General features: G+C 39.8%; 1 protein-coding gene across 1 annotated transcript in view; it reads right to left on the bottom strand.

Annotated features, from left to right (window-relative positions):
• Positions 1-3951: 3951 nt before the first annotated feature.
• Positions 3952-18250, bottom strand: part of LOC137545217 (serine/threonine-protein phosphatase with EF-hands 1-like) — a 134643-nt gene continuing 120344 nt past the window's right edge. Inside the window, exons 17-22 of the mRNA XM_068266341.1 lie at positions 16494-16679; positions 14046-14188; positions 12387-12493; positions 11110-11273; positions 7938-8022; positions 3952-4363 (exon numbers count right to left, since the gene is read on the bottom strand). Coding sequence (XP_068122442.1) covers positions 4164-4363; positions 7938-8022; positions 11110-11273; positions 12387-12493; positions 14046-14188; positions 16494-16679 — 885 coding nt within the window. The 3' untranslated portion in view covers positions 3952-4163. The remainder of the gene's footprint in view (positions 4364-7937; positions 8023-11109; positions 11274-12386; positions 12494-14045; positions 14189-16493; positions 16680-18250) is intronic.

The raw sequence follows: 18250 nt of genomic DNA, 5'->3' as shown, positions 1-18250 counted from the left end.
CCAGCTCTGAATAGAATATTTAGTACTGTGCCTACAATTGGGATATAAGAAATCACTACACGAATAAACACCATCCAATAACACACTGAAGTCAGTAAGAACGTTTTAGAATTTTTTCTAAAGTAAAAATCAATAAGCCCACACTCCCTTAAAGAGCAGCAAATTGAATAGAAAATAGAATGACAAATCATTTTTGAGTGCCACTTCGCATACATTTTTTTTTTCTTCTGTTTTCCTGCATTCAATATTCACAGTACATGCCTTATTTTACCATTAATAAATATGGGAAATATTACATTTTACATAAAATAACTACATTTGAATTAATTACAACTTTAGTTTTTGTTTTTTTGTTTTTTTAATAACTGAAGCAAAGGCTATGCAACTTTTTGGTTGAAAAGTGACAGGGTCACTCATACAATATCTATGCATGTTTATTACACACATGGAATATGAAAAACATATTAAACATATGAAACCATATCTCATAAAAAAAATAAGGAAGCCAGGGAAATGGGTGCTACATGTTAGTGGACAGTTTCTATCACTGGAGTGATCGCTTCTCGATACACAGCGTTTGTGGCCTTGTTGATTACAGCCTAGCAGTTTATAATGACATAGGTCCCTCTGGGATGCCAGCAGTAGTACCCTTCCTGCAGGCACTGTGCATCGGAAGTGGTGAGGGGATACAGCTTGTTTTCCACTATGGACTTTAGCTCAACAATTACGCTGTATATGCAGCTTACACCCAAAAGTGAATGGTGTAATTACAGGTGGCCTGGTGCTGTTGGAAATACCATATACATCTTCTTGCTGTTAGTGGTCTGTATGGGCTTTATCCTTATGCAGATACCACCACCACCGCACAGGACGAATATTTAGCAAATTGCAATGGTTTCATTCTCACGACTTTAATGAAGGACCCATCACCTACACTATACTAACTGCAAAAAAATCCCCCGTAATCAGAAACTGGTGTATAGCAGTGCTGTTACTTTATTTCAAGGAGTTGCCAGAGTTTTAGTCATAGATACTACTCTTAAAAAACTTAAATACTTTGGTCATATATTGAGAAGACCATATTCTTTGGAGAAAGCCTTGATGCTTAGAAAAATTGAGGGCAAAAGAAAAGAGAACAGCAGCCACTAAGATGGATGGACATCAAATGTGAAACTATGAACATTCCTATTCAACAGCTGAAAGGAGCAGTGATTGAAAGGCACATATGGCGTGCAAAAGTACATATGGTGATACAGAGTCAGAGTATTCTATTCTCCATCTTCCCTACCATGACAAACACCAGCATTCTCCAAAAAAACCACCTTAAAGGGACTCCGAGCAGTGCAGAAACTATGGAAAGATGCACATCATTTTAAAGCTCTCTTTCTCCTCTTTCCAATGATATATAAACCGCCGCCCTACGCCTTTTAGTTTTCGCTATTTTCGCGATTGAAATTGCCGCGGCCGCTATTTTAATCACGAAAATAGAGAAAACTAAAAGGCGTAGGGCGATGACGTAGGTGTCGTCAGAAAGAGGAGAAAGAGAGCTTTAAAATGATATCCATCAAGCAAAAGTTATATTGTATTACACAGGGCGACTTTTTGTCAAAGTCAGCAGCTGCATTCAGCAGAATGGAGCTGCTGACACTGGGGAAAGTGTCGTCCTGTGTAATATACAATATAACTATGGCTTGATGGATATCATTTTAAAGCTCTCTTTCTCCTCTTTCTGGCGACACCTAAATCGTTGCCCTGCACCTTTTAGTTTTCTCTATTTTCGCGATCGAAATTGCGGCCGCAGCAATTTCAATCGCGAAAATAGCGAAAACTAAAAGGCGTAGGGCGGCGGTTTATATATCATTGGAAAGAGGAGAAAGAGAGCTTTAAAATGATGTGCATCTTTCCATAGTTTCTGCACTGCTCGGAGTCCCTTTAAAGCAGTATAAAACCCTGACATAATATTCAATAAAAACATGTTTTCCTACTTTTTATATGCCATATGGTTATCATATTTGCATTTGTACATAAGTATTATTTATTTAGAAATTATAGGTTCCCAAAAGTACAGTTTTTTGCTTTGTGAGCTGACTTTGCATTTTATTCATAACTGGTTTTATTAATTATGTATTGAAGGCAGAAATGCTTTCAGTGTCTCTCTGTGTCCAGCAGCTTATGCACAGTCAGAGAATGTGTCACATTCCTCACATGATACATTTAAGTAAACACAAGATAACGTTATCTACAACTTCGGATGCGTCCACATTTCACTGCACTGAACTTTCCAGCCGTGTGTGTAACCCTTTGAATGTTTAAGTAAAAAAAAAAATGCTGGTTGTATAGAATATGCTGTAAATAATTTTTTGTTACAGTAAAGAAGAAATGCTGAGCCTCATTCCGCTTTAAACAGCCACCATTTTGGTGTTTACCTTTTTACTTTTACTCCCCGCATTACACCACTTTCGCCCAAATCACTATTGGAGGACATATTACTTTTTTTAACATGACTAACAACAGATAAGGGATCAATAAGGCACATACGGTATTTCATAACAATATAAGAAGCCCATTCGCAGGACATTACCCTAAACACACAATAATTTAAAGTCAGTGTAAGTGCTGTAGTTCTGCTGCAGATGTTTGCATAGAACATTACAAAAATCTGTACTTAAAGGGGTTCTTCCGCGAAATAGAAAAAAAATAAAAAGTGGTTTATTTATAAACTATTAAAAATCCTCTTCAAATAGTGCGAAAAGTGTTTTTAAAAAATGAATAGTTTCATCAAAGTAACACGTAATGTAATCAGTGACAGATGTCGGCCAGGGAGGCTAATCCATTTGTTAGGGGTTTTTTTTTTGTACTATAATATCACAAACATAACTGCTGCGTACCTAGTTGACAGTTCTGTAGTCCGTTGCTGTCAGGAATGGCTCTTACAATTAGAATAACGGCTGTTATCTCCCGGAGCTCTGCGCAGTTATTTATTTTAGTTTCAGGGAGGGAGAGAGAGGACCCCGGAGCAATGAATCAGGCAGAGGGAGATCAGCTGATCAGTGAGAACGTAATTTGTTGACGTCATTGCCCGGCAACCAGACTACGGCGTGTATGCAGAATCCTCTTTATCTCCTGAAAGCGAGTGATCTCTTTGTCGCTGCAAGATTTATGGGTTTGTGTTTTCTTATTAACTTTTAGCTGCCTGGAGAACTCAACACAAACCAATAAATCTTGCAGCGACAAAGAGATCACTCGCTAGAGGATTCTGCATAGACACCCTACGTTCTCACTGATCAGCTGATCTCCCTCTGCCTGATTCATTGCTCCGGGGTCCTCTCTCTCCCTCCGTGAAACTAAAATAAATAACTGCGCAGAGCTCCGGGAGATAACAGCCGTTATTCTAATTGTAAGAGCCATTCCTGACAGCAATGGACTACAGAACTGTCAACTAGGTACGCAGCAGTTATGTTTGTGATATTATAGTACAAAAAAAAACACCCCTAACAAATGGATTAGCCTCCCTGGCGTCATCCGTCACTGATTACATTAGGTGTTACTTTGATGAAACTATTCATTTTTAAAAAACACTTTTCGCACTATTTGAAGAGGATTTTTAATAGTTTATAAATAAACCACTTTTTATTTTTTTCCTATTTCGCGGAAGAACCCCTTTAATGTTATACTTAGAATTAAAAAGATATATACAAAGTTATTATCTAGCAAAGTCCTATGATAAATTACTTAGATTACAGATTGGTTTTATATTATATGTATTCATATCTGCATTATTATTTGTCATTTCATTGCTTGTATGAGAGCTCTGTACCGATAGCAAATATTATTTACATGAAACTTAGTCAGTGCCTATAAATGTGGCACTAACGTCCTATCAGAATCTTATCAACATGCCAGAGGACCAAGATATAATTTATCATATTGAATGAATTGATATCCGCATATTTTCCATCTGTATGACCAAAATCCGAATAACCAGTATAGTTTTCCTCCTCAGTATCTGATGAGCCACTGCAAACCATCATTGTCATCTCCATAAGCCCATCACAACTGCTCCATGCAGGGAAAGGCCGCTGACTGTGACTCTGAAGTGCAACCATGGACTCCATTCTGAGATACTTTACTTCATCATGACCCTAAAGATTAGCCTGAACCTTTCATCTTCTTCTGCTGTCCTTCCTTTCAAATTTGTGAACTACACGAAAGGCTTCCAAAAACTCATGAAAATCAATGCTGCCATCTTTGTTGGCGTCTATGCTGTGGGCGAGATCATCAATAGTTGAATCATCTATACTGATGTGAAGATGAGAGCTAAAGAGTTTCCATGTCTGACGAAACTCCTCAATAGAAATTAAGCCTGAAAGAGACACAAAACAGAATTCTATGAGGTACAAAAAAACTTAGCTATCGCATAAGGAAGGACACAATTGTAAGATAACTGATTAACTTATTATAAATGTATACAGTGCAAATACATTTTCCTCAGAACATCAAAGCATATACTGAATAATATACATTAGTAGCTGGCCCGAGAAATTCAAAATCTGATGCCAATTCCACAATCTAGGGATAAATTTGGAGGAAGCCAGTTAGTCCAGCAGCACTTTCCTGCATGCAAGAGAAAACACATGAAAACATGGGGAAATCACTCCTGAATAAGATAATCTGTTTTGCGCATATGCAGTAATTTATGTATGAAATTAATGTAAACTATTTATCGTGTGTGTTTAATGCAAGTGAATCATGAGGTACAATGAAACTAGCTGAGACCTAAAAATATGACATAAAACTGGTGCTCAAGAGTAACTGTCAGGCTGCAAAAGCCAATTTAAACCTCTATTCTGTGTTAAACAGTTTAGAAGGAAGCCAAAAAGGCAATACTGAAGTTAAAAATCTCTCTTACTTTGATGTTTGCTGAACAGCAAGGCTCTTTATTCCCAAGCTCCTAAGGAGGCCGGCAGGACACAACAGATACTGCAAAGCATTCTGGGGCTGCTTCTTCTCCCCACTGCACTCCCTTGGTCCTCCCCTTCATTTCCCTATCCCGCCCTAAGGCTTCTTTCACAGTGAGACGTTACAGGCTCATGTTAAAGCAGCTTGTATCTTGCAGCCCAGCTCACACAACACTGAAAAATCAATGTGTTGTTCACAGGGCACATGTTCAGTTAGAGTATAATGCATGAGTCCGCTATTGTTCCTAGCCACATGGCTAATTAATATTTACTGCACAGTAGTGTTGTCCAGATCATGAACCATTAGGATCTTTTTTGTGAGTGGAATCATCAGGAAGCAGGGTAAGGGAGGATATTACATCACAATTGGCTTCATACAAGACAGACAAACATGGAACCTGCCATGAGCTGTCAGGAGCATCAATCTCTGCAAATACTATATAAAATTCTGTGAAATCCAAACGTGGACAATTAAATGCATATGTAATGTAAGTACAGCCAATATTTAGCTACTGATATGTGTTTTTTTTCTCTGAGACCCTATACCTAACAGCTCCTCTTTAAAGGCAAAAAAGTTTAGTGCATCACCTGTTAAACCACTTTAAAGCAAACCTGAAGTGAAAATAACCTGATGAGATTAACAATTGCATCTGTACTCCTAAAGCCCAGTTCACATTGGTAATAAAAAAGGTCTGTTTAGTGGACCTTGCTGCAACAGATCGTCAGATGTGAACAGATCCTATGTTAACCAATGGATTAGTTCATATAGCTCCATTGGAACTGATCCATTTGGCACATTACACTAAGCCAACTGCAAATTTGGGGAAGCATGCAATTTTTCTGGACAACTGAGCCCAATTGAACTGAAATATACAGCACACTAACAGTTAAAACTGACCTTTCTAGTCACTTCCAGTCAACTCTCTATTGTACTCTTGATGCTGGACTGGATGTGATCTAATCAGGCAAGACTCCTCTTGTCAATAAGCAGAAACAGCCGATCCCTGTCATGTTGTCCCTTTCACCCTGATCTGTTTGACTAAAGAGTGAAAGGGCAGACAAAACCCAGTGAGAGAGCCAGACCAATGCAAGTGTTGGCTGCTGCAGAGTGACATGGGAAGGGCCGTGCTGTCCTTTCTGTTTTGTCTCCACCTCCACTAAGTAGTTTCTATACTCACACTGACCAAAACATGTTTTCACATTTTGCAGGGCACACACACACACACACACACACACACACACACACACATTTCCTAAAAGGGCTAATTTTAGCACCTTCCACTTTAAAAACGGAAGTGAAACGGATTTACAATGCATGCAAAATGGAACAGAAACGAATACCAACGGATGCCAACAGGTATCTGATTACCAAGTGCTAATGTAAACCGAGCCTTATGCTAAATAGGACTTTCTTGGAACCCCAACATCTTATTTTGTGTGTAAAAGTTAAAATCTACCTGTTTACGTTTTTTTTTTATGTTATTCAGCTCCCATACAGACAAATCTTGAACTACTGAAACTTTATGTGTGCCCTACACACAGATGCGTTTATTAGGCGTACAGAGTTTTACAGCCTCTATTTATCAGTGGAGTTATGCTAAAGTCTGCCAGCAGATAAACTACAGAGTAAAGTTTCATTTACAGCCCTGGACCCTTAAAATGAGCCAGAGGTGTGAGACATATGTAAGCTTGCAGTCCTGCTGATGTTTCTGAACAGTATGGTCTAAATCGCACACCTGAAACAAGCATGCAGCTATTCTTGTCAGATTTGTCATAGACATCTGATCTGCATGCTTGTTCAGGGTTTATGGCTTAAAGTATTAGAGGCAGAGGATCAACAGGGCAGCGAGACAATGTGCATTATTTAGAAAGAAAGAAACATGTCAGCCTCCATATCCTTCTCACTCAGATTCTCTTTAGGCTACTTGCACACCAAGACGTTGCGTTAGGTGCACGTTATGTGACCTTAACGTAGCACCTAACGCAAGGCCTGGCACTCTTCGATGTGGACGTCAGAGTGAGCCGCGTTGTGCAGCTCACTGGCGTCCGCGATGCCGTGATGCGTACTCTTGGACGCATGCGGCATCACGTGGTCCCGCCGGCCAATCGCCGCACAGAGCGGCCGCACCCGGAAGTAAACACTGCACGTCACAACGTGCAGTGAATATTAATTAGCCATGTGCCTGGCCGCTCTCCCCAACATGACTGAGCATGTGCAAACAGTCTAACGCGGCTTAAGCCGCTGTAACCCTACAGTATACTGCACTTTCGGAAGAGCGTGCAGCGTTACAAGTAATGCAACGTGGGCAGTGTGAACAGCCCACATGACTTGTGTTACATTGCTGTGCGTTGGGGGAGTGTTACAGGCTGCACTACTGTGCGCCTGTAATGTCTTAGTGTGTAAGCAGCCTTAAACTTTACTGTGAAAGAAAGGAAAAATGCCTTGTTCTAGGTAGAACTGGGAATGTAAAGTCACGTCATTCTAGGAATACTGAGACCAACTGTAGATAATTTGGATTGCCTGCAATCATATGCATACACCTAAGTAGTTAATTAAAATTTTGCTGTGTGAACGAATCCATTGGCTAACATAGGAGCAGACAATGCCATAGTTACAACATAATAAAACGTTAGACTGGAAATAACACAAATGCATAATTATTTATATCTTTAGCAGATGGGTTATGTAGTATGCAATTATCCAATATCCATCAGGGCCCTTTTCCACTAGCAAGTGTGATCGCAAGCGCAGTCGTGCAGCCATCATGAATGAAATGCAATTGGTCAGGCAGGGGACTGCGTTTGGACAAAAAATGAAGCATGCTAGTGTAAAAGTGCACTGCGATTAACATGTAAATCATGGTGCTATTGCAATCGGCAAACAGTTGTGATCTGTTTTTTGAAGAGGATCGCAGCTAGTGGAAAAGAGCCCTTCATGGCAAAAGTAATAGTGTGCATGCCTATCACATGATATCTTACCTGAATGGTCCTTGTCGATTATATTAAATATGATCTCCAGATCTGCCTTATATCTGTAAAGTGTTTCTACCAAGTTTGGTTGCACCTAGAGGAGAAAAAAAAAAAAAAGACAGTTTGATGAAAGGTAGAGGTGTACAGCATCATCACCGACATTTCTGTGATTGGGACATCAAGCTTGTCTTTTCCAGAGACCATTGAGGTCTGCATAGAGTGCTCCTCTATTTGCTTGTATAGCAATGAAGTGCTCACATACTGCCATTCATTCATTGCTATACAAGTGAAAGGAGAAGCCAGATGAACCAGTCCAGAGGACACAGACGCGCTCTATCTAGCATCATTCTAGACTCTCCATCCACTCTGCAGCCCTCTAAGAGTGAGAGGTATATTATATACCTAACAAGGAAGTGACTTAAAAGTTTTTGACAGACCTATGATGAAACAAGCAGCCCAGTGTCAGCATATATAGGTATTCTCCCAGCCTTGCTCTCTGTTGCTCACTGCAGTGAGGGTGTGCATGGTGTTTGTGAGTGTGTGGGGGATACTCTTTAGTATTTTGATTGTTTATGTATATATTTGTAGGGTATGTGCAATTAATTACAATCCTATGTAATAAAACATAAGTGTCCCTGCGTCATCCTGTCCCTGTGTCTGTGCGTATGTGCTACTGTGCATGTGCAGCATGGACAGTCGTTGGGATAGGAGGACAGGGCCAGGGAGCCGGGTGGGCATGTTCGCGGGCGGACGGGTGCATGCGCATCGGACAGGTGCGTGTGTGCAGCAGGGGGGTGCGCATGCATGCGGTGGCAGCGGTGTGACAGACCTAGAGCGCGTTTTTAAACGGGCTTAGGTCAAATAGTCGTTAAATATACATACATGTTTTAGATTACTAGCACATGTGATTATTTACAGTAGCATTTTTTGTTAATGCAGCCTGTTTTGTCAGAGGAGACGTTTTTCCCTCTTTTCCTGTCCTTGAGACCTCCAAGGACTTTTGTGACTTTCTTTTTTTAATCAAGCTTTATTGATAACCAGCAAAAAGATAAAAAGCATCACAAGCATATTTGGCTTAGCGCACATGTTTTGGCTGACATCGAGCAAATAAACAATGTATTATACATGCATTGTGCAGAAAAGAAACGTGAAATTTGTTCACATATAGTAAATATGAAAGTATTTGCATTCAACAACCCATGATAAAGATTACATTATAAAGCAAAAAGCATCCTGGCAGGAGTCATTATTGCAAATAATGCAATTACCAAACACTTCAGCTGTCTGGTAACTTTGTGACTTTAATATGACAGCTGGTAGTCCTAGGGACAGGAAATGCAAGACTGCAATAAAAATTAAGACATTTTAACTCTTCCCACTCTTCAACAAATGTTAGGCCCAGTGCACACCGAGCGGTTTTTGGAGCGATCCGCCGGCCGCATCCACCTATAACAACGCTTGTCTAATGTATTGCAATGGGATGGTGCACACCGGCGGTTTGCGGTTTTTGCCAAGCCGCAAACGCGCCTCCTGCTGCGCGTTTGAGGACGAAACGCTTCCGAAAACCGCAATGTAAAGTATAGGAAAAACGCAAACCGCTCTGAAAAACGCTTCTTCAGAGCGGTTTGCCAGGCATTTTTGTTACAGTAACTGTTCAGTAACAGTTTTTACTGTAACAATATGTGTAATCTGCTACACAAAAACGCACCCAAAACCACTAGGTATGTTTAGAAAACCTCTCTAAACATACCTAGAATCGCTCTGAAATCAGCACCCAAAACCGCTAGCGTATTGCGGATCTGCTAGCGGTTTTGGTGTGCACTGGGCCTTATATGGGGCCTGGCCCCCATGGGAGCGGTGGGTTGGGGCGGTGTTGGCGAAGCAGGTCATTTTGGTGAAAGGCCAAAATAAGCAGGTGACCAGGCAGCAAGAACATACACACTCAGGTGTCAGGGTCACCCCCATGTGAAAAGGTCTCCATTGGTTGAATGGCCTGGTTGGTCGGGGGGCCCTTGGCACCACATAGGGTATATGTCTGACTTATGTGGAGTAGGGAGGCAAGGTGAAGCCAGCACTGCAGTTCAAATAATGTTTATTGGGATCAAAGAATGGTAAAAGCACTTACAATCAGCTCAGGTCAGATGCGATGAGGATGTGGTGGGCGCCAGGTCTATGTCCCCCTGCGGACGTCCGTTCCCACCACATCCGCATTGCATCTAACCTGAGCTGATTGTAAGTGCTTTTACCATTCTTTGATCCCAATAAACATTATTTGAACTGCAGTGCTGGCTTCACCTTGCCTCCCTCCTCTACACAAGTTTACTGTTTGCTACTCAGCCTGTGCACGCTGTTTAAAGGGACATGCACTTCCATCTAACATAGCCAATTAAGGTCCAGTCCAATCTCCTGCTACAATCCTGAGAGTGCCGGAACCCCACTTTCCTTGCTTCAAACTATATGTCTGACTTAGTTGAGAAGTGGGTGTTGGGCTCTCTCCGGCCCTCACAGGGACAACATGTTTGGACATGTTTGGGGGAGCGATGGCGCAGTCTAGGTTTTCCACTTGGATAAGAGTGGCCCGTAGGTGTGGGGGACTGCCCATCGCCAAGAGTTTAAGGGGGCAAGTGCTTGATCTTTGTAATATCCCCCAAGGATCAGTTTGCAGATGCTCAAGGTTTTTTTTTTTTTTGTGTGTGTGATTTGTTTTATTATATTTTTTTGTTTTGACTGATTTGATCTGGTTTGCTTTTGGCCTGTTGTCTCAAACAACAAGTGAGATACATGGTATTTGGATTTATGGATTTGTTTTATTTTGGTTTTGTGGAGAAAGAGTCCCTAATATTGGTTGCTGTTTCTGTCCCTCAGGGAGAGTTTTCTTTACTTTCTTTCCTGGCAGGAAGGAATAAAAATTGTCTGTCACGGGACAAACAGGACAGCAATAATTCCTTATACTATCCAAAACTCAAATATTTTTTCCTAGAATTTTAAACTAAACTCTGAATTGAGCGTGAGAAAACAGACAGGTGCAACAACATTGCAAGAGGTTCTAATTTTCCCTGATCATTTTAAAGCTACAAAATATGTTGAAGTTGGGCTTTAATAAGAGTATTATGTTTAATATGTTAATATGTGATCTCATGCATATCTTCCAGTCCACTGAAGGCAATGTGATAATACAAACTTTTTTCATGGGTTTTTCTATCTGAAGATCTTCAAAACAAGAGAGGTAATCCACATCCCCATCAGGTGTCAACTTTGCCAGCCGAGAGCGTAAAGTCCGCCAAGGCAGATCTAGATGAAGAACCACCTCCACTGCTGTAGCCCAGTCACTGGTGGAGATTTTTCCTGTTGAAAATATATTACTTAATTATTGTTGATTTATGGTTTCCTGTGTTCTCTTTCTTATTTGGAATGTATTCTTCTATGAACATGTTAGCTTTCAGCACGTTCATCTGACATCACCTGACCCCACCTCATGTTTCCCCCCCCCCCCCCCCCCCCCATTTCCACCTCTTGTTTCCCCCCTGTTCCTTTAGTAAGCTTGCAATAGCAACTCTCTCCCTTTTGTGTCTTGGAATTCATTATACATTTTATTCATCATGTTGCTTTTGTCACTGTCATTACCAATTCTGTATCTTTATCGATTCTGTATTTTGTTACCAATTATGTATTTTGTATATTGGTGTATTCCGTTTGTCTGTATTATGTTCGTTTCTTACTTTGTACAGCACCACGGAATATGTTGGCGCTTTATAAATCAATAATAATAATAATAATAATAATAATAATAATAATAATAATAAGCTACATCCATTATGATTCCTGTTTTTTTGTTTTGTTTTTTTTAAAGATTGTTTATACAGTATACCCTGAGCAATAACATGAGCATTTATATACTGTAGGAAAATAGAAATTTTGGGCGAAAATATTTAGAATAATTAAAATCTTTCTATGTGCTTTGGAGATGATAATGAGTGCAATACAATTCACTTTTTCTCTGAGGAGATCATTTTGTACGTTCTGTTTTTTATGTTCTGTAAACAAATGTAGCTGGGTTACATTGGTGACAGTGGGAAATTCAAATAAGCAGAACTAATTTGAATCTCCCATTTCCTGTGACATAACCACTGCCACTGAAAATGTTAACTACAAGGTGCAGGCATGTTATTTGCAAAAGGCAATGCAGAGCATTTCTTGCCTACAGGCTGCTCTCAATAGGCGCAATGAACGGAATTCCATCCAATGAAGTAGCAAAGCCATAAAGTAAGGTTTCAATTATCAGTTCTTTGTTAAGACAAATGGTAAACAGAGAAAATTTGTCAAATGTCATATTTATCTGATTGAAAAAAAATAGTAGTAAAAGAGAACATGATAAAAAAAAAAATTGAAAAAGATTTTATTTAAGAACACAGTTCATTCTGTGTAGCACTAATTTTGTTAGAGAAACAGAATTTTTACCTGTTCCATTTGGATCATGCTCTTTAAATGCCTTCATGAGGTCAGAACGATGAGCATAAAATTGTTCTCGCAGAGCTCTCACAGCAGAATCTTCTGCAACGCTAACTCTGTGAATGCACAATAATATAACTTCATGGATCTAATGAAGTAAAGGAATAATAATAGTAGGTTCATCTGTATCATACAATGGTGTTTGCAAGCTAAAACAATAAACTAAAGTCGCATGCAGCGCTGGCCATAAAGACGACGCATCCATGCAATATAATCATCCATTTATTAAAGATACATTTTGCAGAATTTGTAAAAAGAGCCAATTTAAAATTGTATTTAATCAAATTCATAATTTTAACGCGAGGAAACAATTTCTTTTGGTTTTATACTTTGATTCATTTTCAAACAATTGCACCAAATATGTGCATTAAAAAAAGTAATTCTGTGTGGCATTAGTGTACATCTATTACACTGTAACTTTTTAATCGACTTAGGCCTCATTTCCACTGAGTCCTCGTTCATATCATACGCGCTTCCAATGGGTGGGATCAGCAGCGCAGCGGTTGGCGGTGCAGATGGCGTGCGATTATACGCGTTGCATTCTGATCGCACGGCCATCTGCGCTTGCAGATGTGAACGAGGCATGAGTAAGTTTCTGTTCGCTTCTGTCCGCTTTTTATCAGCACACCAATGCTACCGACTGATACAGGTTGCTGAAAAGTGGACAGAAGCGCACAGACAGAAACAAGGTTACAGTCTGCTGCATGAAGCTGGCCCTTCTACAATCAGCACAAATACAAATTCCATGACACTTGGTTAGTGTTAGGTTTGTGCCCATTTAAGCTGCAAAAATAAAGATTTATTCTGCTTTCATTTAGAAGATAAAAGCAATTAAGTTTTTCAAATGACTATGTCACCCAGCTTCCTACAACAATGCACTGACAAAACTGGTTGGGTAGTGCTGCATGTGTTTTCATTTGTACTGCAAAAATCACTGTTCTGTCTTTTATAGTTTTTGAGATATAACGTTTTTATAGAGGTAAATTGCTCACTCCGTGCCCCCCCCCCCCCCCCCAACAGTGTAAGGTTGGGTAACTTGTTGACCTTTATTAAAAACAATAATATCTCAAAACCTATTAAATATAGTACAAAGATTCCTGCAGCACTAGTGGGCACAAATGTGATTCTTCCCAACCATACTGGTTCCATGCCCATGCACTGTTGTAGGGAGGCTCGGTGAGGTCATCATCTGGAGATAAAATAAATTCCAATATCTTCAAGAGATATTCTTCTATGAGATACAAATGGTCAGGCTCTGCATTCCATGTCATTAATCTTATAGTAACAAATCCTTCCCACTGACTCTTCTTGATTTTTTTTTTAATTTTCCAGTATCCAGTTGCTCTGGGTATATTGCATGTGTAATTCCTACCAGGACCAGATTTCTGCAAGGGCCAGATGGGCAAAGGTCTGTGTCTGCTGGTGCCAAAGTTTGTGACTAAGTGAAGGAGGGAGTTGTAGCATATGGAAGAGGAGGCTATATGGAATTAAGAGGTAAAATCCTTTTCATGTATTTAGGACTGACCATACATAGGACAAACATGCTCAATTTTGCATAGGCAGCACTAATAATAATTACAACAACAGGAAATGAAAGTGTTCTCAAACCTTTGCTGGAGTGTGAGTTTTCTAGTGGTCTTACTGACTTGATACTGGACAAAGCGTGGAGTGAGATCTGGGCTCAATTTCAGATATGCTCCCCGATTGCTGCCTTCATCATAGTAATTAGAAGCTGAGAATATAGTCACTACCTGTACATAATAGAGACATAAAAGTCATATTGATCACCCAAAAAGTTAGAAGTACAAAAGTTAGTCAAAATATGAAAGGGGAAAAAAATAAAAAAGACTTGGGTGGGCCAATTCCACTGTTGTCGATTATGAAAAAAGGTCATAAGAGGCAAGGAAGAGAAAAAAAAAATGGAGAACGTATGAAGGCAGAGATGAGTGACACTGACGAAAGAGGTAATGAAGAAAGATGAAACAGATGTAAAAACAGCAGCTTAGCCAGGAATTAAATGCTTCCATTATTAGTTACTAGTTCACAGTTCCACATTTTCCTGGTGTCATCAAAATTAAAGTAGGGGAGGTATACTGAGCCTTTGAAAATATTATATATATATATATATTAAAGGACAACTATCAAAGAAACTGTCCTTCTGTGAACCACACATACCTATTTAGCCAGCAACAATAGAAAGCTTTTCATAAGTCTTTCATCACAGCCTGTGTGAAAAAAAATGCCTTATTTACCAACTGTTTATGTTGGCGTTGATGCTAGAAGCTGTAGCTATACCATGTAGATAGGTTACACTTCTCTGTCACTATTCACAGAGAAATGATGTACTGTTTGTTTATGCACTGCCCACACACACTGCTTTCTTACATATATGAAAACGCCTAATACATTTGTCAGCTAGAGAAAGTATCTGAAGAGAAGGACCTGTACTTTACTCCTGTTCTTGCATGCTTCCCCCCTCCCATTCAGAATGAGCTCTTCCTGTCTGTAAACTGTTATTTTACACTACGAAGCAGAGAGAGAAAAAAGACACACAGGATCAGGCACACAGAGCTGCAGCTGATAAGTTTTTTTACACATTTCAGTCACAGTATTAAAGCCAGTGCAGATTGTTTCTGTATGCTGGACACAGTCTTCCATAGTAATGCCCACAATGAAAACTGTTCTTTGTAAATGTCATATTTTCTTCACATAAAACATAAAAGCCTTTGTATTGCTATTTGCTAGTAATTACTGGGAATATATGTGGCATTTACAATTTTAGCTAGCTTTAATAGTTGTCCTTTAAGCAAGTTATACAGTATTTTATATGGAAACAGGCTAATTGTCGCAGCAATTTATGGATTTCCTCAATAATTTAACTGACTGATATCCAGGCAGACCTGAGGGTATATTATTGTTATTTTGGCAAACACGGCTTGTAATTACTGATAAAGTACAATGGCAAATAAAAAAAAAAAAAAGGAAAAATACACCTGTATTTACAAATATTATATTGCGCAATACATTGTACTAGGAACATGATGTAAATGTTGAAATAAACAGGACACATGGGCAAATATGTGTGGGCTTGATCTATTCTACAGTAACACTATTTTCAAACTGTAAGGGCTGAAAACTGAGAAATAATTACTTTTTCCATTCTTCTTCTCCTTATCTCCTTTAAAATGCATACAAAATATAATAATTCTTAGCAAAGAGTACTACCCAAAGAATGCCTAATTGGTGGCAAAAAAACAAGGCATAGATCTTCTGTGTGATAAGTACTGATAAAGTTATTGACTAATGAATTGGGGGCGTGTTAAATGTAGAAAATTGCTTGGGTTTTTTAGGGGGGAAACCCTAGGGTAGGGAAGTGGTTAATTGCCATAGTGATGAGCACAGGTGTGCGATAGCACACACTCTGTTCATCACAAGCTGCAGACAAATATTTGTATCGTTCAGGCAAATAAGATGCCAGAAATGACATGAATATAATGCAAATTTGGCATAAAATAGTTAAAACAGCTCCTGTGAGAATACTCAAAGGAAACGTTCATTCAGGCCTGGAACCCACTGAAAACCGCAAACGCAAAACGCAACCGCTAGCGTTTTGTCTGAGCGGTTTGCAAGCGGATTCATGCGCGTTTTGGGTTGTGTTTTGCAACATTGTATTTTTTTCCCCAGCGGGTGCCTAGCGTTTTGCGTTTTGCGTTTTTATCCTGATTGGTCCTGTGAATTATTTTTAATTTTGTTACAGTGTGCTGAACCGCAAAACGCTAGCAAAACCGCTCAGTTTAGGTTTTGCTGAGCGTTTCTGCTAGCGTTTCAATACTTTACATTGAAGCGCTAACGCTCCCAAAATGCTGCAGGTCCTGCGTTTGCGTTTCTGGGAAACGCAAACGCTCCTGTGGAAGTTGCCCCATCCATTAACATTAGCCCAGCGTTTTGGCAAACTGCTAGCATATCGCAGTGCTGCCAAAACGCTGCCAAAAGCGCTCCTGTGGGTTCCAGCCCTCAAAGGAGGTTACAGCAATCTATGTTATGTTATACACTCACCTTTCCATTATGGCACAATTCAAACCCTTCTTGTTTGCATTCATGTGACCTGATCAGCATTTTTAAGTTATATCTGTCCAGTAATTTTGTGGTCACATCAGGCCCAAAGTAACAGCCTCCGCCACGAAAGCTGTTAGGAGAGCAGCCATTCTGGTTTCTCGGATCACTCCACAATATATCAACCACCTTTAGTAACAAAAGACAAGGAGGAGACAGAGTTGTACAATAACTAAAATAACACAGCTAGGGCAGTGAGAAATCCTATCTGCATAAAGAGAGAAGCCAGTTTAAAATGAAACCATTTTAGATATATGTAGTCTAATGCTCACCCATCACATCTTCCTTCTCCTACACAACTTGGCTCTAGCAGTTTTCCTGGTGCAATCTGATGGCCTTATCTGGCACATTGAGGCTACCATTCTCGTATTACCTGAAGCTACATTCAATCTCCAAGGAGTCTCAACTCTGCCAACGGACCAGAATGTATGGAGTCTCTCCTAGTTTTGATTGGAGTAGGCTTTACATACTTGTCAGACAAAAATAAAAGCGGATTTCCAGGCACGGATCTACTTTACCATCATATAGCTTAGTATCCAGAATTCTTAAAATGTTATTTTGCTGTGTAGAGCGAGGCTTCTGCAGCTAGAAATCCTGCCATGGCATTTTAATTCCCATAACCAAAAGCAATGAATAAAGCAAGTTAGTTTAAAGCTGTGTGGTTGGAACTGCTGCTGCTTCTGCTTGGTTGGATTGCATCACCCCACTGTACAGACATTCTGTATAAATTCCTGCCCGCAGCCGATAATTATATGGGCACCTAAGGCGGTGCCCAAGTTTTCACCGTGCTAGATAATTTTAGTTGTTTTGGGGGTGGGTTTGCAGTGAGGTTGGGGGACAGTATAGGTTAGGTATGCAGGGCGGGGGAGTTAAGGTTAGACATTGGAGGGACGGTTAAGGTTAGACATGTGTGGGAGATGGAGATTGTCTTAAACCTCTGTTTTCCTCATGCTTTAAGGTCTATATTGTACTATGGCTTTAGCACAGGTTTGCTGATCCTGTACCTTGCCTATATATTGACTGTGGACTTGCACTTGTGATTTCCTCCATTCCTCCATTTCCTTCTCAGGTTTCATTATTGCTTACATTTCTCCCCCACCAAGGCCTAATTATTGCTGCCATGCCTTTGTTCCTGAACATACATGTGCCATATCTCATGTCTGGCAGCTGCATATTCTGGAGTCAGCCCAATCTCCAGGTATACTGTAACCAGTGGGCCCTTGCCATCCAGGACAAAGGGACTTTGTGATGGAAAGGGCAGAAAAATGGATAAAAGAAGGTTTCCAACTGAACAGACTTCTGAAAAGGGAGTCCACTATCTGAGAATGCTTGTTCAGACAGTGGACTGTCATTCCAAATAAAAAGTAAATGTCTGCATGTAGCTTAATATGATATATAGGTGCGATATCCTACTACATTTTCTCCTGAGTTTTCTCCAAGGAGATATCTTCAAACCTTACCATTGAAATACATTTAAAGGTTCCACCAAGCAAGAAGTTACTAAAAATATTTTTTATAAAAAAAAATTATGGTATTACTTTTTTTTTTACCAACTTTTTAGCACGTTTTCAGTTGCTAAGTGTAAAAAAGCTATTTTTCAGTTAAGATTTTTTTTTTCTCCCAATAGAAAACTCAGTAGAAGAGTTAATTGAAAGGGCCATTGTATGATACGTGACAAGTGATATGTGGCGAACCAGCAT

This window comes from Hyperolius riggenbachi, chromosome 2, assembly GCF_040937935.1.
Source record: "Hyperolius riggenbachi isolate aHypRig1 chromosome 2, aHypRig1.pri, whole genome shotgun sequence".
Lineage (NCBI taxonomy): Eukaryota > Metazoa > Chordata > Amphibia > Anura > Hyperoliidae > Hyperolius > Hyperolius riggenbachi.
This window is presented reverse-complemented; position numbering and strand designations above follow the sequence as displayed.